This window comes from Numida meleagris, chromosome 17 (assembly GCF_002078875.1).
Source record: "Numida meleagris isolate 19003 breed g44 Domestic line chromosome 17, NumMel1.0, whole genome shotgun sequence".
Taxonomy (NCBI): domain Eukaryota; kingdom Metazoa; phylum Chordata; class Aves; order Galliformes; family Numididae; genus Numida; species Numida meleagris.
The window spans coordinates 10493805-10516259 of NC_034425.1; the positions used below are offsets into that span (position 1 = coordinate 10493805).

The 22455-nt window shown below is 41.7% G+C and overlaps 1 protein-coding gene across 3 annotated transcripts in view; it reads left to right on the forward strand.

The window, feature by feature from the left end:
- TMEM94 (transmembrane protein 94) overlaps positions 1–22455 on the forward strand; it is a 49968-nt gene that overhangs the window by 10143 nt on the left and 17370 nt on the right. Inside the window, exons 3-16 of one of the 3 annotated variants that reach the window (XM_021415120.1) lie at positions 8582–8701; positions 9366–9493; positions 10080–10216; positions 10877–11073; positions 12136–12287; positions 12393–12495; positions 12802–12888; positions 13377–13493; positions 17255–17311; positions 19120–19224; positions 19752–19916; positions 20213–20422; positions 20589–20904; positions 21626–21799. In XM_021415120.1, coding sequence (XP_021270795.1) covers positions 8582–8701; positions 9366–9493; positions 10080–10216; positions 10877–11073; positions 12136–12287; positions 12393–12495; positions 12802–12888; positions 13377–13493; positions 17255–17311; positions 19120–19224; positions 19752–19916; positions 20213–20422; positions 20589–20904; positions 21626–21799 — 2068 coding nt within the window. Of the gene's footprint in view, positions 1–8581; positions 8702–9363; positions 9494–10079; positions 10217–10876; positions 11074–12135; positions 12288–12392; positions 12496–12801; positions 12889–13376; positions 13494–17254; positions 17312–19119; positions 19225–19751; positions 19917–20212; positions 20423–20588; positions 20905–21625; positions 21800–22455 lie in introns of those variants that run through there. The other 2 variants (XM_021415121.1, XM_021415122.1) reach the window with 2 other exon arrangements.

Here is a 22455-nt window from a genome sequence, read left to right on the forward strand (position 1 = left end):
TGCGCCAGGGGAGGATTAGGTTGGATATCAGGAAAAACTTCTTTACAGAAAGGGTTGTTAAGTACTGGAACAGGCTCCCCAGGGAGGTGGTTGAGACACCATCCCTGAATGTGTTTAAAAACTGTTTGGATGTGGTGCTCAGGGTCATGATTTAGTGGTGGGTTGTTAGAGTTAGGGCAGTATGGTTAGGTTGCGGTTGGACTTGATTATCTTGAAGGTCTTTTCCAACCTGAGCAATTCAAAGCTGCTTTATTCACATTCATTTAAGTCTCTAGAAGGTGCAGAGCCACAAGAAACAGCTCAACAAGCGCTAAGTTAGAAAGGGGCTGACACATATATGTTATGTGAGGATTTGCCCAGTACTGTTGTTAGTGGTCCTTTTTTTCTTCCTTACTTTTTTTTGTTTGTGACAAACTGAGTAGGTGGGTATAGTTTCTTATTAGGAAAAGAGGACGTAAGAAAAAAACATACCATTAGGACATTTTGTTCCTCTCTGCAATTTAAAATTGTTGTCTAGGAAACAGAATGCTCTACAGAAGTATGAAGGATGTCTTTTTCCTTATTTCTACTCCTGCTTTCTAATGAAGTGACATTAAATGCAGTGGCTGCTTCCTTTCAAGATTTAAGAGCTTTGTGAGATTACATACCAAAGTGTAACTCAGTGCCAACATGACGGTGATAACTCATTTTTTTTCAGGAATTGTGTTAGATCTACGCTGTGTTGCATCTATTGTCAATATTGAGACCTCCAATTACTGAATCTCTGGCTTTAAACAAAGAATATAAGCTGTGCCTATTTAGGCATCCGATTCTCAGGTGAGGAAGGGAAGTAAAGATTTTGGCTAGGGCTGGTAGGAAAGTCCTGACACCTGCATGTGGTCTTCAAAGCTGCATGATATGCTGAGACTGGAAGTCTTTGCAGTACATGCCTGTTCCATTTTATACAGGTTGGCTATAATCCTTGGCAAGCTACTGACATGGTTCCAGTTCTTCACCCTTTTCTATGTGGAAGGAAAGTAACTGATGTAATGATTGCTTTGCAGAGCTGGGTGCTCAGACAGAATCAGGACAGCACTGGAGCAGGAGCTATATAAAAACCCACTTATAAAGATGTTTACCTCTAACAGTGAAAAGGAAGCATTCCTGTAAAATATGAGAATGAGAGAAAGTTAATTCCTTCCTTGCCTCCAAAGGCCTTTTTTTTTTTCATTACCTCTCATTGCACTCAGCCCTTCCCCATTTGCACTAATTCTTTGCCCTTTGTGTGGCACTGTACAGGTGGCAGTAAGTGGTGAGCCCCAGAGATGGTGTATGGCTATGAAGAATCTCTGTGCACCTTTTGCTTTAGATAGGGTGGCTCAGGATGTGTGAATGCTGAGAGGGGCATTTGTTGTTTTCTCTATGTCTTAGTTTCAGCTGGAACTCTGAAGAAAACAGTTCTGAAATTAAGACACACTATCAACAGGCAAAGAGGGTAGGAACACCTCAGAGTGGACCTGTAGCCATCCTATTTTTTTTTAAATTAAGCTTGAATTCAAATCTATGGAGTCCCCTGGATGATTCTCCTAGAGTTACATACGGAAGTTAGCATTCCTGCAGCTCTTTCTCTCTTACCTGTATTTTTCCCTTGGCTGCATAGGTGTTCCTTCCTCTGTAGTATATTTTACAGCAATGTGTCCCGTCTAATTTGCCATCTGCTCTTCCACAGACCCCTGTCTGTCAGCGTCAACCCTTACTATGTGTGCATATGCATCTCTACAGGCAGGGAACCCAGGGATTCTGGCTGTATCAACCCCATCTTATGAATGGACCATTCTTTCAGATGTCTGGGGCTATCCTGGGTAAACTTCCTTCTGTTTCTGCCCCTTTTCCTTCCTCTCCCTCATCCCCCACCCCCATCCATCACCTCCTTGCTGGATCTGCAGCGTGACTGGAAACAGGCTGAATTAATCAGCAGACTGGTGCTTCACTCTGCTGCTTCTGTCTCATTCTCTGCAGTGCTGGGCTGTGCGCAGTCTTGCTCTCTCTCCTTCTCTGCTCTCTTATTTTTGGAGAGCAGCAGCAGTGCAAATTGCTGTGTAAGTGGCGCAGGAGTGTAGGCCAGATGCTCTTTAAGCAGGCTGATCTCTGGATCACCCACCAAGGCAAATGCTGCAAAGTAAGTTTCTCTCTCTAAATGTTTAAATTCAAAATGGCTTTCCCTCTCTCCCTCCCCAGCTTGCATCTTTCCTGATGTGTAAAGCTGATGTGAATAAGCTCTGCATGAAAAGCTTGGAGGTTTTGAGGAAAGAAGTTATAGCAGGACATGAAGCAGTCAAGATTTTTAGCAAGGGAATGGCTTGTTGTTGGAGAGGTTGGGGAAAGAAGCCTTGTTTTAAATTGCAGATTTAACTGTAGGACCAACAGGAAGGGCCAAAGCTGAATTTAGCTGCTGACTCCTGCTTTTCTACCCCTCTGGCTTACGACTTAAATTTGTCTGTTTCTTCTATGTGCTTTGATCTGTGGCTGTTGAACATCCATACTCCTTTTAAACATCTTTTGTGGTGTACCTGCTAGGCTATATAGTATTTTTAGTCCCTAGAGTCTTCAGATAAAGAAGTGGGGATGGGAAGGAAACTAGTGGGAAGATGAAACAATTGCTGAAGTTCGGTGGATTTCTGAACATTACTTGTCTCATAGAAGAGATTAACATCCTCTGGAATAAGCTCTGCATTGGCGTAAAGCACCATACTGTGTGTCAAAAACAGAATAAATATGGAGCCCAAACTAGTCTCTGAACTTGGAGGAATACTGCAACTGGATAAATTAGTTACAGATTTAGAATTACATAGTACAGGTGAGCTTCAAAGCACTGCATAAACACTGCCTCTTCCTGCCGGCAGGCTGGTGGAGCAGGTAACTATGGCTGGGGATGTGCTGCTGTAAACAGGACCGAAGAGACAGACAAGCAAAGGTACAATTCAGAACAGTTCTGCCGCTGAGCTGCTACTAGCTGAGGGAGAAAGAAAGCACTGAGCTTTGCATTACCCTTGTAGAAAGGTTGATTGTGCCTGCTGGTATCTTACTCTGTGCTTCACAGAGGGCATAAAATTTGAATGTCATTGTGTGGTATGAAACGGACTCTGTTCCAAACAAAACGTAGTGGTGATTCAGACAGCTGATTAGTGCTGCTCTGGCCAGATGTCAGAGATCGTTGCTCCTGCTGCTCTGTTTCTTTGCAGTGTAAGTCTACAGGCTGTTAGTGATGCGCAGCGGGGAGCTCTGAAGGCAGCTTCTCCACTGGAGCCCCCACAGGCACCCAGTTACCATGCTGTGGGGGCTCTTTTGTCCTGGAATGGGGGAGTTCTGCACTGCCTTTCATACTGCTCCTGCAGGTGGAAGAAGGAGACAGTTGATGACTGTTCTCTGTCCATTAATATGGGCACTGCTGTGCTGAAGACCTTGCTTGTTTCATTTGATTTGAGACCACCAGCAGTTAAGCTGTGGCTGCCAGGCTCCTGTCAGGTGGCATTTAAACAAGGGTTAATAGCTGTGTTCATTTGTACCTTCTGGTACCTTTCCCTGTATGTCCAGTTCTAAAGATAGTGGTTCCCACAGAGCTATGATGTGCTTGATGGAGCTGCCTGAATCATGCAAATATCAAAATACATTTCTTTTTTTTCTGTGCTTTCCAGTAGTGTTCAGGCAAGTTGGTGAATATTATAGTTTCACATACATACGGTTGGTAGGGTGTTAGTAGTCCCATTGTAGAGACAAGAAACTAAAGCTTGGAGGAGCTTTAGGTTTTCCTACTGTCATGCAGAAATCTGTGGCAGAAGCAGAATCCAGCTGTTAATGAGAGCCCAGATTCTCAGTGAAGAGATTATCCTTCCTTATTATGTGTGGAGTGGGAATGGGTAAGAGTAGAGGCTTTACATGTTTTGGGTCACTTGGCAAGCACACTTGCAGAGTCAGGACAGACCTCTTTTAAAAAGTAACGGGGTGAGCACCAAGAAAGACAAAAAATGTAACAGAGACCAAGGATGTAGGTAATAATAGGGAAACCTTTGCCTAGAGTGGCCTATCCCCTAGCTTTGCTGGCTACGTCTCTATCATGCTATAGAATGGTTATTTCAGATAGCTTGAGCACTAACTCAGCAGCTGCACTTGGACAGAGCTGTAGTACGCTGAAGTATGATTTACTTTTGAACAAAAATAAATCACTCTCTAGCACTAGCTTGCTGTAAAAAATGTTGCCCCAAGAAATTGCATGCTTTTGTGTGTATGGTCTGCCATCCCCTCTGATGGGAGCAAAAAAAGCAGCGCTGTGGGTCATACTGTGCCTTATCCTAAGCAAGAATCTGACTTCACAGTATGCAGATGAATTTGGTGTTGTTCCTTCTCATATGTTTTTGAAGCAGTGAATAACACTTATATTTCATGGGGCGTAATCTATGAATTAGATTAATAGCATGAAAAATATTACTGTTAAATTAAAAACTGCCTTCTTGTTTCTGCTAGAGCAATGCAAAATAGCTCTCAGAAAAAGGAAGAAGATTCTCCTGCCCGGTTTCCTGCCTCCAACTGTTGAAATCTGAGAAGCGGTTGAGTCAAAGTGTTGAAAAAGGGGCTTAGTGTGTGCATCCTGGAGAGAAGGAAAGAATCTGACAGCCTTCTAATAGAGGCTTTCCATACCACTGAATCAGAGAGGTGGAATTGCAATCAATGAAAACTGAACCTTCTAGCAAATCTTCTGTTTTCTGCTTACTTATTTGTTTAAACAGCCTTTTTAAAGGCAGTTATGCTGAAATACACAGCAGTCTTGGTGAGAAGCCTTTATTCTGCAAGAGACCAAATCCACAGAGGACAAAACGTCTACCGCTGTGTAAGGTGGAATCAGCATACATGCCTATAGAAGCAGTGGGTAGGGTGAATTTTATAATGCAAAGCATATGTTTGTGCTCCAATATTGTTTAAGAAATGTTTGGCACATAATACAACAACACATATCAGCTCATACTGATACAACAAATAAATATGCTACTGAGGATGTGTAATGGTTTGATGAAAATAAGAGGACTTCAGGATAATAAAATTTTATGCAGGAAGCAGACATGACTAGGTGGTGATGCTCAGGAACAACTTTTCAGTGTAGGAGAAAAGTCAGAAGATAAACAGTATATTCCTACATGCAACCTGAAAGCATGAGGAAGGGAAAGGAAACCTTTTTGCTCTGAGGCAAGCAAGGCTGTTTAAACAAACTCCTGGATCAGCCTGCTCTTGGTATTTGGCAACTTATTTCCCCATGTCAGACTATGGAGGGCCAACTGAATGGAGAAGGCAACACAAAGTCTACTGATGCTGCTCCACTTCTAGTTCTGAGCTGCTTCTGGTCTCTTCCCTGGAGAGCCAAACCAGCTCCTGAAACTGGGCATTTGATAGATGTAGCTCATGTTCCCTTTCCCTGACTTTTGTAGACAAGCTGAGCAGTAATTTAACATTTATGACATTCACTGAAAGTAGAGAAAAAAGGACCTCATTCACTCATCTTTTCAGCCTCCCATTCAGTCCACAGCATATTAATTCCTTCTAGAAAATAAAATCACATGTACAAAAAAAATTTCCTCCACCATGCGTTTTTTCCTTACTAGTTGCTTTGATAGCCATCCTGCAGATTACAGCTCTGAGAGATGCAGTATCATGCGCAAGGCAGCAGCCTGCCTGTGTTTACCTGGCTTCAATTGGCCCTTGTGCTGAGGCTGTCATGGTTGGGGCGGGGTCAGCTCCAGAAGAGCCCGTAGTGCATTCACAGAGGCTCCTGTACTTTTCAATGGGAGCCTTACGCTAGATATGGGCAGCTGGGTGGGCAGATGTTGTCTAGCCATTTTTGCTTTGACTTGAGAATTGGCAAGTTAATCTTTGAATGCAACTTTCCAAAGCAAAGTTGTGAATGCAGAGGTTTTTATTAATGAACTGGCACCTCCGATGAGTGGCTTTTTTCACCCTGGAGTGCTCACCTGTTTTGTGGCAGGAATAGCATTTGCTGTTGCTGAAAGGCTGGAAGGATCCTTCTGGGACAGCTTAAAAGCAACTAGGTTAGCCACATAGAAAGGTTTACTTTAGGGCATTTGAAAAATACCTTGTAAGCAGCTGGTGACTTAGTGGGGTTGATTTTGTTGCAAAAACCTAAAGCTGCCCTTTGCCAGGAGCAAGGGTGCCTTTTCTTGCCTATCCCTTTTATTTCTTGGTTCCAAGCACATTCCTTTGGTGCTTACCTACAGTTTTCTGAGTCACCACTGGCAGCTCACTAACAATGTTACGGTGTTTGTTTACCAGGCTAGCTCTGTTTGCTTACTTTACCAAACACTCCACGTTTTAAGTCAAGATAGGTGTTTAAAAATCCCTATTCTTCCTCCTCATCAGCCCTTCCAGACTTTGTTCTTTCTCACCTACTGCATCCTCCTTCCTTGACCGATCCTATGGCAAAACCATAAAACCTGTGTTAAGATTGGAGCAGATGTGCAAGTGCTTCATGAGCCTTTTTGGTTCCCTCCGAATTTGCTCTCTTTCTTGCTCCCTACTGTGATGTGACACTTTCTAGGCAGCATGTAGCTGTATTAAATGTTGGCATTAAGCACAGCTTTCCTCACATTTCTTCTGTACTGGCTGGAATCAACTCAGTGGTGTTTAAGCAGACTTTGTTTTTCAGTTAAAGTCCCCCTTATTATTGCTACATTTCAGTTTGCATCTTATTTATCTGACTTCTTTCTCTGTGTTGGAAAGAAAGGGTAAATGTTTTTGTGAGTGCTTTGCTGCGCCCCCGTCAGCCAGCAGTCAGGAGAGGGAGATAACCTGGTTGACACTTGCTCACTCTGTGCTGCTCTCAGGCATTCCTGCTGCAGCACTCCCATGGTGCTATGGCACACACCCGTTGCCAGCTTGCTGCCTGCCATCTTCTCCTGTGGGAGTCTTTAGGAGACTCCTGTGTTTAATCCTGTGCTGATTTTACATGGGCTGCTTCCAAGAACAACACAGAACTGCTTCCTCTGTTCCTAAAACTGACACAGAGAATGAAAACTAAGCAGGTTTATTTTTATTTCTAGAAAACTGCAGCTAAAGCAGCATTACTAGACTCTGTTTCAAATTGTTTTGTGCCTGATAAGTGTGTGGGGCGGGGAGGGAGGGGAAGGGGAGGTTAGATGATATTTTAAAGAGCAGCTATTAGCCATTTCTTGACACTTCTGTTACAGTTTTTGACTGGGTCATCAAAGCAAATGGATTTAAAGTGTGAAGTTAGTTTCTAGTAGAAGTTCATCAACAAAAACACTCATTTATGGAACAGGAAGAAAAGTGCAAGCCAGAGTTGAGGTATGCTTGCAGAGCTGGATGTGTATGCATATAGCTGAACAGCAGAGCTGTTGCATGTTGAGAGTAAGGTAGATTTTGCAGGGCTGGGAAGAGCTTGTGGCTGCAGTAGCAGGAAAGGCTGCAGCTCCTGCCTGAGCTGTATTTGCTGGAATGTGTGTCACACTGGTGGGAGCTGGAGAGGAAAGCTTCCTGCCTGCTTTGTGTTTAGTAGGTCTGTACTCTGTAAACAGCATGATACACCTGAGCATTTCTAATGTGCAGGATATTCTATGCACTGTCACCTTCAGGGTATTTGTATTAAAACATGAAATGCAAATGAGAACTTTTATTGAGCAGTACCATGGTGTTTGCTACAGCCACCTGCCTGCTTTTCCTTGTTGATTCACTTTCAGTGATCTGGTAGTCCCAGCACCTCTCAGCAGTCTTGGATTTGAAAGGAAGGTAAGTGCTTGTGTTCTCATCCTAGAAACACAAGCATTTACCCTACTTTCATGATAATCAGCAACTTATGGCAGTGTTGTCCAAATAGCACTCCCTTGGGTTGCATCCTCTCAGGCTGTTGCTTCTTTACTGAATAATGAAGAGTAGTGGTTTGTACTGCATATGCTCCCTTCAAGCCTGAATACCTCCCCTGTATGTTCTCACAATTCAGCACTAAAGACTCCAGTGCTTTCTCTTGTAAAAGGCTTTGTTGATGCTGGAGTCTTCTCCTCCTGAGCTGATGAGTGGCCTAGCACTTAAATCTGGGGGATTTTGTAGCCATGGAAGCAGGGATCAAAACCAAAAATTTGTAATTAACAGTTGAAGAAATTGGACCCCTCTTGTTTAGAATTGCAGGTATTCTACTGCTTAGTTGTTAATTACGTTTAGCAAAATCTATCCTGCATTACTAACATTTCAGTGTAGCCATCTGTGTTCTGTTTTATCTACAAGCTGATACCATTTCGGGTGTGCATATCCTCAGAACTGAGCAGCCTGTCTTAGTATTGTCCCCAGCCACTGCTGGTTAGAACCTTGTTTTGCAGAAGTTACTTGGTATATGACTATCTAGGTGCTCTAATTCCGGCCAGCAGTCTGAAGTTCAGAAGAGGGGAGATGATTTCAGGGAAATGAATAATCAGATTGGTTGTGATGAGTGCAAGGCATTGACAATAGGGTACTCAGTCAGCCACCAGGCACAAGCCTAAAAAGAAAATAGGAAAGTACTAAACAGTTCGTTTTTCTGGCACTTCAGGATGAGATGACCTCAAGTTTGGGTCTTACCACAAAGAAAGCCCTCACAATCTTGAGAGACCAGTTGACAACACTGTTGGAGGGACATCAGAAGGAACGAAAAAAAGTGACTTCGTGGAAGGTGAGACACCAAACAGCACTAGGTTGGATGCTCATTTTCCCCTTCTCAAAGCAAAGCCAAGGATTAACTGAAAGTTGGCTGCATCTCCTCCCTGACTGCTGCTGCTGCAAAGTTCCCAGGTTTAGAACTGCCAAAGTCTTTGGGAGCAAAGCAAGGAATTACCTAGGGTTATGTTTCTCAGCACTTTTCTCGTGGCTGCTGGTTCTCTACAGGAGTTTAGCTTCAGCTATGAAGGATCTCACATCTTCAAGTGCCACTGGTTGGCAGTGTGCACAGGAGAGCCATATCAAGTGGAGAGAAAGAGATGTGAAACTCAACAGTCTCCCCTTGTCCTCCATGTTTATCTGGTACCCGCATTCAATACAAAGTGTTTATTCACACTACTTTCTTTCTAGATAGTGGCAATGGAATAGCCTGACACGGAAGTCTTTTCATTCTTACAAGCAAGACTAAAGATAACAATGCTCACCCAGACTCCCCAACTGAACAACCTTTAGTGCTGTAGTATTTGCATAACTGATCTGGGATGCTCTGTTTAAATTCTAAGGGGATTTACAAAGTTGTGTTCACCTTGGAATGTCTGTTAACTGCTGCCTTTATCTCTGCTTTTTTAAATACCTAGCTCTGTATTTTATGAATTCTGTCTGCTGCTTTCCTTTTGTAGGAGGCATGGAGGAGCAGTTTTTTGTACCATGGTAACCGTTGCTCCTGTTTCCACTGGCCTGGTGCATCTCTGATGCTTCTGGCAGTGGTGTTGCTGCTGTGCTGCTCTGGGAGCCAGCCACAGGGAAAGTAAGCAAAAAATCATTTACTGGTTGACTAGAGCAAACAGTAATTGTACATCCTCTTGACTATGTGAATGGCTGATGTATCATCATTGTCCCTCATTCTGTGTAATCCTGAGCATGTTCATACTGGTAATTCTGTCCCTCTCCCTTCCACAAAACTTCAGCTAACTTAATTCTACTTCTAATCAACCCATAAGAGTATCTTGTGGAGAGAATGAGATTTTCTTTCTGCAGTTTTCCTAGATCCTGAAAAATCCTGAGGCATCAGAATTGTTCAGAAGGGTTTTGAAGCTAGAGAAGTTAGTGGCTCATAAGACAAACTACTGTACTGTCACAAGAGCCATAACATGCTAGATTGTATTTGTGTTTTTGAATTGAGATGGGTCTTTTCAAACTTCCCTGGTGGTGTTATCTTGAAGAAGTATGGTTGTGGCTTCTCTGCTTTTCTTTTTTAAACATGATTATTTGGGATGTAGGAATAAACAATTGAATAGATGTGCATTTATCTCTGTGGGTGGCTGGCAGCATATTCTTCTCAATTACTCAAAACTCAACTACTTTCTGCTTTCTTCTATTTTTGCTGTGCAAAGCCAAGGTTCTGAAATAGTTAATGCACTGGCACTCTTCCTCCTTCTCCTCTTGGATCTCTTCATGATTGGACGTCAAGAGAGGCTGAAGTGCAAAGAGGTGGAGAGGAGACTTCAGATGATCATTGATAAGATAAATGGTGAGGCCTTATTCATCTGTCTGTCATTTGGATTTGTGTTCCCTCCACGTTGTATTTTTCTCCAAAACTTGATCATGTGTTATTAATTGAGCTTACTAGCCTTGCCCTGTGTTACACAGAAACCAGCTGTGAGAACTGTGTCCTATATCATGCCTGTCCTGTGGAATAGTTATTTTGAGCTGTGCTGTGGCCTTGTGCTTCCAATTGCTTTGTTACCAGATAGGTGTGTGTTATGTCTGTGTTTTGGAGTAATTAAAATCCCAAATATCTTATAAAAATATCTGCCTTGCAGCACATGATGAAAGAAGAAAATGTGGGATTGTGCCACAACATAGAACAGAAGGAAATAAATTGCTGTACATAAGCATCTTCTCAGTGGAGGCTTTTGAACTCCAGGAGGCAGTTCATTTTGGTGTGGCACATTTAAGGACAGTCCTTAGCTTTTTCACTGTACAAGTATGTATTTAATGTTACAGTGTGACAGTGTTTAGTTGATTATACAGGGTGGAGAGGGGAGGGGAAAGCCAGCAAGGTTAAAGCTCATGGGCGTGGACCAGGCTTAGCACTGGAGGGCCTATAACCACTATGAAATGTAAATTGATGTATGATTGGGCTCTTTCAAATTTTGTCGCTTAATTCCTTCACGCTGTCTGCTTTCAGATACGCTTGGCAAAGAGGTGAAATGGCCAGACTCCATGTACCCTGATCTCCATATGCCTTATGCCCCATCCTGGTCCCTTCATTGGGCATACAGGGATGGTCATCTTGTGAACCTGCCTGTAAGCCTATTAGTAGAAGGAGATGTCATTGCTTTGAGGCCAGGACAGGAGTCATTTGCTTCTCTGAGAGGAATTAAGGTAACTTTCTCGTCTTAGTTCCCTGGCCTGTGACAATACATTTCCCAGGATTTTCTTACTAACACTCTGAATCTCAAAGTATGGATTATCGGGAGTATTTGATTCTTCTGACCTTTAAAATGCTTTGAAACTCCAGTTCAGACAAAGAAAGTGCTCTGTTAGGCAGCTGTGTCTTCCCTACAAACACCAAACCCAACAGACTGGAGAGACTAACGTGATACTGAAGCACCTTATCTCCATCATCTATCTTCCTGGTCAAGGGAAAAGTGTAATATGCTGCCAATTTAAGCATAATAAATCTGTCCAGTAGGATGATATGACATACAATCCCCCTACTTTGCCCTGTTTTTTATGTGGAGGAATAAGTTTGTCTGCTTTGACCTTCTTAATACTGATTTAGTATAAAAGAAAGTAACATAAACTACCTGGAGTAGAAGTACATTAACAAATCAATTACAAGATCTATGCAAAGGTTTTACTGCTTAAAGAAGCTCAGCAAAAGTTTAAAGCCTGAAATTCACTTACCTTTGTTGTTGATTGTGACTTTTACTCCTGTTGCTTTTAAACTAACACAGGGGAGATTTAGGTTAGATATTAGGAGGAGGTTTTTCACTCAGAGAGTGGTGACACACTGGAACAGGTTGCCCAGAGAAGTTGTAGATGCCCCATCCCTGAAGGCATTCACAAGGCAAGACTGGATGTGGCTCTGGGCAGCCTGGTCTAGTGGTTGGCGACCCTGCCCAAGGCAAGGGAGTTGAAACTAGATGATCTTTGAGGTCCTTTTCAACCCAGGCCATTCTATGATTCCATGAAATGCTAATATTCATGAATAACCAGGTATGTTTTATTACTTCTAAAGGCCCACAAGCATTTAATTTTGCTTCAAGTTTGAAGCAACAGTTTGACTAATGAATTTTTGAGAGCTGAGAGAGAACTGTGACAAATATGTATTGTCATTTGTGGTGGGAGAGATCCTGCTGGACTAAACCTCCAATCCCCAGAAGCAGGATTCCACTGAGGCCCCGGATGAGCAACCTTTGGCTCACTGACTTTTTTTTCTAGGATGATGAGCACATAGTTCTGGAGCCAGGAGACCTGTTTCCACCTTTCTCACCTCCGCCCTCCCCAAGGGGAGAAGTGAAAAAGGGACCTCAGAACCCTCAGCTGTATCGTCTGTTTCGTGTCTTGAAGACTCCAATAATTGATAATGCCAGGTGGGTTAAATACTGTGCTCAATGGCTTCACAGCTTATCTTGGTCCTTACTGATGTCTTGCATCAGGAAAAAAATGAAATTTTACCATGTTTTCCATTTTTTCAGGTGGTGTCTGGAAATGGCATTGTCACGTCCTGTGACAGCCCTGGATAATGAGAGATTCACTGTACAGTCTGTGATGTTGAAATATGCTGTCCCTATTGTACTGGTAGGTCTCATTTCAAGCCTTTGGTATTGAATATAGCTGTGTTTTGTCAGTAAAGGTGAAGCGTTTGCAGCCATCGACAGGAAATTGTGGCCAGGCTCTACTTCATGCAGCTGACTCTGTGTACCTTCAGTAGTACAGAGGAGCAAAGGTACTGAGCTGTCTGTCTGTGAGAGTGAACAACTGCAACAGCAGACCAAGTGTATCCTCCAGATTTTTTTTCCCAGGGCTGAGAATGTTTTAAGTAAGCAAAAACTTCTTCCTTACAAGTAGTAGTAGTTTGCTGATGGTGTCAACTCTGAATTGCAGGCTGGCTTCCTAATCACCAATGCTGTGCGCTTCATTTTCAAAGCTCCTGGAATTGCTTCTTGGCAGCATACTCTTCTTCAGCTACAGGTAAAAGAGTGCTTTGAGCTCCACTACACATTTCCTCCCCAAAGCACCACTGTGACAATTCCCTCCATCTGCAGCTTGCTTCATCCCATGACAACATCCTGTGTACACACTGCCTTGCGCACACCAGATCCAAGAGCTCTCAGTGGAGAAGAACCATAACTCTACCCTGTCTGTTCCTCCTATACTGCTCTTTGTTTTCTCTTTCTCTCTCACCGTGTATGTTTATATCCATATCTATAAATACACATACATATTGTGTTGATGCAATTTATTCATAGCCTTCTTCATTACAAACTCTTAAGGGTGTGTGTGTCTCCCCTTCTGTGCTTCTTCCTGTATTGCATTGCTTCCAGTGCAAACTGTCTCTGTACTTCCTGTTGTTGCCTTTTACCAGTTCCCAGTGTGGTGGAAAAGAGGTTGTATGACAGGTCTAACGTCTTGTTGTCTCTGTGCTTACTTGTGATTGGAGTTTTTTTTTTTTTTTCCAGGTGAATGGAGTCCTGCCCATCCTTCCGTTGCTTTTTCCTGTCCTGTGGATTCTTGCTACAGCCTTTGGAGAAGCCAGAGTCCTGGCCCAGATGAGCAAGGCCTCATCCACCTCACTGGTAGGTATCTGTCCACATCAAACCATTGCAGAGAAAGGGGTGGTAGATGAGAAGGACTCTGTGAAACAAGCACAGTGGATTTGGCACATAATCAAAAAAACCTGTTGGATCTTTGAGTGTCCTGTCTAGGTCATTTCCCTGCAGCACCGCGTGGCTTTTTCTTGCACAGATGTTTCAGTTTTTCAGCTTGCCTACAGATATATTCTATATCCCAAAGGTGATAGGAAGATTCGGTGATTCCATAAATCTCTTCAAGGCGCGTGCTTTCTACTAGCTAAATGTAATCTGTCAGAAGAATCAACATGGAGACAAATGTCATATGGTGGCCATAACTAGAGAACATTAAGCCATGGAGAAGGGATGCGATACGCAAGATCCTTTGTTATAACCTGTGGGCTGAGCAGCCCTTTCTTGAGGCTCTGGGGCTTGTCTTGCAGACTTGGCCTTGCCAGTGGGTCAGAAAGTAAGAGAAATTTCTGGTGACTGTTCTGGTTTGGCAGATGGAAATTTGGTAGTCTGATGGATGTGTGATCCTGAACCAGATATGCTGATGCTGTCTCTTGTTTTCTCCCAGTGGCAATATTGGTGAGGTGCTGTTTGTTGTCTCTGCTGATTTCTGTTAAGCCTGTGCTTGAACAGAGTTTCTTGCTCCTTCATGTCCTTCCTTCGCCTCTGTGGTCCTGGTTCTGTGTTTTCTATTCTTTGCCCTTTAGGCTGTACATGACTAAACTGGGAGGGTGAACTCGCGCTTCCCCCTCCAGTGACGTATTTGCACCTTTACCACCCCTTTTCAGTATTTTCTCCTTTCTACATTTTCCATCCATTCTCAGCATCACTTTATTTCTGTCCTTGGAACCATCTCTTTCTCTACATGCCATGGTTTTTGGCTGGGAAAAGCCAGAACTCCTTAGCTTCCATACTTCATCATTCTCAACATACCCATTTGCCTTGTTACTCACATTTGCACCTGCCTTGAGTTCTTTTGTATCTTCTTCTTTTTGTCCAGGCAACTCACTGTGTCCAACCAGCTCTTTCTGTGACATCTCAAACACAATCCTCCATCTTTGTTGCTACAGAAAAACCATTGTAGTGTGCCTTAGTCATTCTCACTCTTCACTAGGGAAGTGTTCCTTTGGCATCTCTATTTCACTCTTTCCTTCCCTCTGTTCTGTTCAAAATGAAGACCTTCTTCCTCTCCAGTTAGTTGGCCTGTGTGACACTTCTCTCCACCTTCTGCTCCCTCCCATCACATTCAAGCTCTTAGATTTCCTTTTTTTTTAAGGCCATAGGCAGCTCTTATGAGTGGTTAGTCAGATATCCTGCATGGCAGGTACCAGTGGCTGCCTCAAAGGATACCCTGCCTCAAGTTTTATTACTATAGTTGGATTATAGCAGCATTCCTTTTAGAAGGGGATTTGATGTTGGTTTGAAAATATTCCTACTGCCTTTGACAGGTTGTTTCAGTAATTATTTACTTTTACTGTTAAAAATAGACATTCGTATGTTGGTGTTTTTGTAGGATCTGATTTCCAGCCCTTGAAACTTAACTTCCTTTGTCTCATAGATTTAAGAGCAAATCAATAAAGTTTCTGTTCTATGGTAGATGTTCACGTTCCCTTTTACCATCTCTTTGATTAAGTAAACTATTCAAACACCTTGAGTCACTATAAGCATATTTGCCACCTCTCTAATATTTGTTTTGGGTTTCCTCTTAGCTTTTTCCAATGCTTCAGGATCACTGTCGAATTATGAATCTCTAAAACCCACTAAATATTCCCGTAACAGTTGTGCTTGAGCTAAATTTGAGAATAATTTGAACTTTATGTTCCCTTGCTAGTGCAACAAAAGATCACATTAGATTTTTTAGCCATTGCATTTAATGGCCAGCTGTTGTTCAGCAAATAATTTGCAGAGTTACTGCTTTCTAAGATGGAGTCTCATTTTGTTAGCCCAAATTTCATATTTTCTGCTAGGAATGAAGATTTATTGAACTGTTGCTGTGCATGTTTTCGCTTGTTTTCTGAGCAGTCCATACTGTTTTGTAGCAATTATCTGTTCTGTTTAATATCTGACTCTTCCCCAATCTTTGTATAGTGTACAATCGCTGTCAGTAATGACTTTGTGTTTTATTTCAGGGTATTAACAGAATTAGCCTAGAATTTGTCCCTGCTTGAGCTAGTAACACATCCTGCTGCAAGTGATTATTTTGTTATCAGAAAGCGAATTTCTAATATATTTAATATGGGCCTTCTTACTCTGGAATTACTCTACTTTTTGCTTGGAAACTAATAAAGTCTTTTTTGTCAAGTCAAAGTACCAAATGTACTACATCAACAGCATTACTTTTATCAGTCCAGTTTTTTTATTCTATCCAAAAATATCACAGTGATGTTCATATACTTACGTTGTTTGGAGCTGATTGTATTATTCCACTTCTGTTCCTTTAATATGTTTAATATCAGCTGCTCTATTATGCTGTTTGAAATCAAAGTCAGTCTGGGGTCTTGTGATAACTTGATGTGTTCTCCTTATCGTCATTTAGGCATTGTCACCACATTAGCTTTCATCCACTGCATTAGGTCTTAAATCCATGCTTCAAACCTTGTACAAAGTCAGCAGTAACTGTCGGAAAGTCGTCTATTTTAAAAACAAATTTAGTTTCAGTAGCTAGTGTTAGAATGGAAAATATCTCATAGTTATTGTGTGATATGATTGTTTCACTGAATGAGTAGCAGTATTTAACACATCTGGCTTGCTTGCAATAGCATTTGCAATTCCACTGTTTTCATCAAACAGTGGACTGGTGAACTTGTTCTTAATTTTTGTTAATTTTTGTTTCTGTTTTCACTCCTTCTTAAAGCCAGACTTTATTATTATTATTATTATTATTATTATTATTATTATTATTATTATTATTATTATTATTATTATTATTATTACTATGAGATCATTGCTTTCCAAATTTAAATAAAATATTGCTTACAGTTCCTAGTTATCCTTCATAGTTTTCAGTTTGAATTATTTCTGACGTATTTGTGTTGGCCTTTTACAGCTTTTTTTAAGCTGATTACTTTTTAAGTGCCAGATATATGCATTATTATTTGGGTTATTGTTTTTTTTTTAAATATATACAAATTTAATTGCCATGTTAATTTATGCCTGTATGTCTACTTAAATTTTAACTGTTTTTCAAAATTACATCTGCTGTGGAATTCTTTTATGCTGGATCCGTAATTTTTCAGTTAGTAAATTTTGCATTGTAATTCCAAGAGCCTCATAGTAGTGCTCTGCAATAAATAATTTCTTTTTATTTCCTATCCACAACCCATTCACATCACCTCATTCGTCCAGCAGGTACCTGCTTTTGCAGTCACTCTCATCTAGCTCCTTTCTTTTAACTGACCAGTGTAGTTAAGAAACAGGTCAGTCAGTACTGATTTTCTATCTTAAAATAACCATCCAGGAAGAGCTTCCACTGGGTCTAGTTGCTATTATTTTCTCTGTAGACTTTTAGATAACAACTATGTCTTCTGTGATGTACCAGCACCAAGCACTTTGACTGTGCTTTACGAGTAGATAATGACATAGTCCATTAAAGACTTAATTGCTGTGGAGAATTATTGATCTGTCTTGGTATAGCAGTCCTCATAGGACAGGACTTTCGCTTTCTTCTCTCTAAAGGCATAGTACTTAGGGAAGGATGTTCTTCATGACACGTTTCTGAGCATAATTATAGTAACTGGTCTCTTCTCTTGCTGCAGCTTGCTAAGTTTTCAGAGGACACTCTCAGCAGCTACACAGAGGTGGTATCTTCTCAGGTACTATTATTATGAATTGTTTTCTTGCATCTTTCATCTTCACGATATCCTTTCCCTTCCTTTCTGATCCCCTGCTCATTCCTAGAGCCTTTTTTGCTGGTGCCAGTTGTCTGTTGTCACACTTTTGCTGCTTTAATTTGCTGTGCATGCCGGATGCATGTCTTTCCCCTACACCTGCCCATGTAAACACTGCTCTACTGACCATAAATTGAGGCAACTTTGATACTGAGTACAGCTGCGCTTTTCTGAATATTGCAGATGATTTAAAGTCAACTTTTTCTGTTCTGAAGAAAGCGCCTCTTTCAAGTCCTCCTATTCCGGTAGTAAAATAAACTTTTTATGGTGTCTGTCAGAAGGAAGGGAAGTATTTTACATGTACCAGAAACACCTACTTCTCTGGGCCAAAACTAAAGAACAGTGAGGACAGGGGTCAGCATCAAGACCAAATGTGAAAAGGGGAGCATAGGATGTTCATGCCAGAAGTCTGATCCTGTTTGAGAGGCTTGTTAATGAGCTTAAGCACATTGCTAATACTTCAAAATCTGGGGCAAATAAACACTCAAAAGAGCTGTTTTCTGGGGGACAAACCACATCTGGTTACTCTGTAAATTGCATCACGCAGATTAAACAGCTAGGTGGAGGAAAGACACTTTTCTGTCTATTCTAGCATTAATATTCCTGTTTCCATAAGGAAGCAAATGAACTCCAGAAGCAATTAAAAATCCTAGATACTATAAGAATCAATTTATGTCCCCTTGCTCCTAGCCACATAGAGGAGTGCACATGGATCCACATGCTTTCTTTGCTGGATATTTTGTTGTCCTTCTCTGCCAGTTCATCATTTAGCTGAACTATTTTTCAGGTATTGAAATGGGATTGATTTGAGCTCACCTTCCCATTATAAAATATCTACTTCTTTCCTTTTGTACCCATCTAAAAACTTTGCCTGCAAGAAGCTGGTTTAAACGAGGGGTTTTTTTTGTTGTTTTTTTTTTTTCCCTGTGCTAGATCTTGCATTCAGCCTTATGACTGTACTAACCCTTAGGATCTAAGGAACTAGATCTAAGGATCTCTGAGGGAAATGCTCTGCAGTGACAGCATTCCAGAACAACTGCTAAAAAGCAGAAAAATAACATTGTAAGACAAACCTGGTTTTGCTGGCTTTAGGAATGCACAGAGAAAAGTCTGGTGTTTGAATTGATTCCTGCCATCCCGGCCCCCTCTGAAATGTTTTCATGTGAAAGATGTAGGGTGCCACGATGACATTTGAATTTTGCAGAATATCTCCATCCTTCCGTTTATTACTGCATCAATACACTTCATTTGTAATGATGCTGTAGTCAGACCACCTCAGCTTCATTTCCAACATTGTCACTTCCCCAGTGACTGCATTTACCCAATTTGCGGTGTGATTATCTTAAGTGTAAGTCAGGGCCTCAAATTTCTTAATCCAAGGGGTTGAGAGATAAAAATACCAAGAGGTAGCAGCTAACAGTCCAAATGAAATCCCTTCAGAATTTCTTCCAGTGTTTTTGGATAAGCAAAGGTAGTTTCAGTGAATTCTCAATTCTGCAATCAAAATGTCTGTTAGAATGTTAGAATCCTTTGTGGGAAAGGAATGCCTTTCTCTTGAGAATAACAGCACCATATCAGTTAACTGGTTCCCACAAAGACTGATGTTTATCTTACAGTGTATCACTGTGTTGAACCTGAAAGCAAGTAATGTCATACTTCTTTTCTTTCTTCTCTCCCCTTGTCTCCTCTGAATGAGTCTTTAGTTAGATGATGTTCTGTGCTTCCCTTGGCAGGAAATGATACGCTGTATCTGGAGCCACTTCTTATGTGTTTTAAAAGGCAAATCTCCAACACTGAGCTTCACCTCCAGCCTGCTCCATAGTTTGGGATCTGTCACTGTGAGTACTGTTGGGCTGTCAGAAGGAGAAGCCCTAAGTGGATGCTTCATTTGTATCGATCATGTAGTCCTTGCCTGAGCACAGACTATTAGTAATCACTTCACCATGATGGGAGTAGATACGCCTCAGGTATCTTTGTAGAAGATCTTAAAGCTGTCATGTCTAAGCACCATATTGACAGGCTAAAACAATAGTGAGAGATACTCTGTGCCATCTAATATGGTGCCTGTATGTTCCACAATCTTCTGCTAACTCTTGAAACAGGTTAGTAGTTGCTTCCTTACCATGGGTTTCATGCCTGATTTTGCAATCCTAAGATAAAATTGGTATTAAACAACCAATCAATCCAGGTAGAGCAGGGAAATATCAGTTCCTGAAGATTCTTAAGACAGAAGGTTGATGAAAGAGGAACTTTTCTGGCCTCCTATGTGTTTATTCAACTTGGTGATATTTACAACTATGTGTGAATGCTTAGATGTGTTTCCATTGAAATTTTGCATCCTTGGGGGTGTTGTGGGATGTTCTAGGTGCTCTGCTGTGTAGACAAGCAGGGGATTCTCTCCTGGCCAAATCCCAGCCCAGAGACTGTTCTGTTCTTCAGTGGGAAGGTGGAACCACATCATGATAGCCATGAAGATCTGACTGATGAGCTCTCTACACGGTCCTTCTGCCACCCTGAAATGGAAGATGAGGTGAGGGATATGTAACCCATAATGTAGCATGTTAGCTGTAAGCACAGTATGACTGACATAAGCAGTGTGGTATTACAGAAGGGTCTCTTTGTTTGTACAGAAGACTTGTGACCACAGTTCTTTGCTTAAAAGATTAAGAATCCATGAAGATGAGATTCTCTTCTATAGGAGTCATAAAACAGCATTTCTCCTTCCCTTTCTCTCTTTCCCCACTTCAGTACATTTTGCATATTAATCAAAAGTGGTTCGTGTTCAACTGCTGAATCAACACTGTTCATTTTGTTGGTATCTTGCAGCCCCATGAAAGAGATGCTTTGCTCTCTGGCCCCTTGGCAGACACAGTCCATGTGACTAATGAGCAAGAGAGGAACAACTGGTCTAGTGACCCTCCAAAGGCTCCTGATGCCCATGCCCACCGAAAGCCAAATAGCAGAAGCAAGCATCCCTCTGGGTCCAATGTGAGTTTTAGCAAGGACACAGAGGGTGGAGAAGAAGAACATACTCAGGTGAGACATATAGAAGGGGCACAAAATTAGTCTTTTGTGGATCTACAAGATAGACACCCCTGTAGAGTATTCTATTTGGGGAATTTAATTGAGAATTCCCTGAGGGATTCTGGGCTCAAGCTGTAATCATTGTAACTAACTAGAATTTTCCTATCTGTTGGGCCAGGTTGCTGGTGACACTGAGGTGTTGGCTTGTGAGGCTGAAGACTTTGTATGTGACTACCACCTTGAGATGCTTAGCCTGTCCCAGGACCAGCAGAACCCCTCTTGCATCCAGTTTGATGACTCCAACTGGCAGATACACTTGAATTCCCTCAAGCCTCTGGGTCTGAATGTGCTGCTCAATCTTTGCAATGCCAGCGTGACAGAACGCTTGTGCCGCTTCTCTGACCACCTCTGCAACATAGCTCTCCAGGAAACTCACAATGCCGTGCTGCCTGTCCATGTGCCCTGGGGCCTCTGTGAGCTTGCCAGGCTAATAGGTAAGGAGAATATGAATGCGTGGACACAGAGAAATCAGTGCAGCCAGTAGACACTTAATCCTTAGAAAGCATATACAAAGTATTTTCCCAGTCCTGGTTTCTAAGAAGGCAGAATTACAGAGCTGACTCTCATTGTCAGGTTGCCAAAATAGTCTATTAAAGACAGTGCTTTTGGCAAGTTCTGACACTGTAGACACTAGCAAAGGAAAAAATGTCATCAAGGATATTTCCAGCAAGTCCTGTCTATGTTTGGTATTCTCCTGGCTTGAATCTGCAGTTTTCATTTGGGGACAAGAACAGCTGCTAATGGAAAGATGGATGCTCTGTCTTTACCACAATGCTTTACCAAGAGAGTGGGTGTAAATGAAGTTGTATACCTCATCTTATTTTATAGATGGGAAAACTGAAACAGGAGTAAGATGCAGCTCTAGAATTATAATCTGAATGCTTTTGAACTCATTTCTGTGCTTGTTCTTCACAGTTCCTTTCTTCAATGAATCAGAAGCATGAAAGCTGTAATTACTAGTAAAATCTTGTCCTTCTGAATATTTTTCATCATAGACTTTGGAACATCTTGGTCTAGGTGCTCTGTGAGCACAGATTAACCTACTTATTACTGGGGAAAGGTTAAAATGAGAGCAGGCAAGATAAGTGGCACAGAAGCAGGAGTATTCTTTTGCTTTGATTAGCTTCTAATTTTTTCATCATATTCATGTTTCAGGTTTCACACCAGGTGCCAAAGATCTTTTCAAGCAGGAGAATTATTTGGCCTTGTACCGCTTACCAAGTGATGAGATGGTTAAGGAGACAATGCTGGGAAAGCTTTCATCGATCACTAAGAGAAGACCACCCTTGAGTCACATGATTAACCTGTTTGTGAAGGACACCACGACCAGTAAGGCTGCCTCTTTCTTTGTGTGTCCACCTAGGTCGGGATGATCTATTTCCCAGAGAGCCTAGAAAATGTCATTCTGCAACAGCTTGGAGTCCCTAATTGGTAATAGCCTTGCTCTGCCTATGATCAGTACAGATAAGTTCAGTAAACCTAAATGATCAGTGCTATGGGATACTGAAGGGGGAAATTCTTCCCAGCCCTGGATCATTCCAGGATCATGAGTAATTTTTTAAAAATTGTCTTAGCATTTGACAAGTCTCTTTTCTGGGACCAAATAGCAGTGTAGTACAAGGTGAGTTTTGAGTAGTCTTCATCTTGTTGGTGAAACTGATACTGCACAGGTTTGAATATTTCTCGTGGTATTAATTAGTGATGCTTATCCTTCTGATAACACAAATTATAAATCATTACTAGTAAGTTGTACAGTGTAGTATATTACATATTCTATTTCTATATTACATTCTAATAAGAAATCACAGAAATCTCAGACGCACCCATGATGATCATGAATGCAGACCCTGAGGCCATGCTGGTTTCACCACTCCTACTCCTTCCTATTCTAATAGGAACGGGCTAGGATGGAAAGGATGTGCAGATGGACACAGTGAGGTCTTAAAGCACCTTAGCAAGATTTAACAGTTTGCCCATCAGAGCTC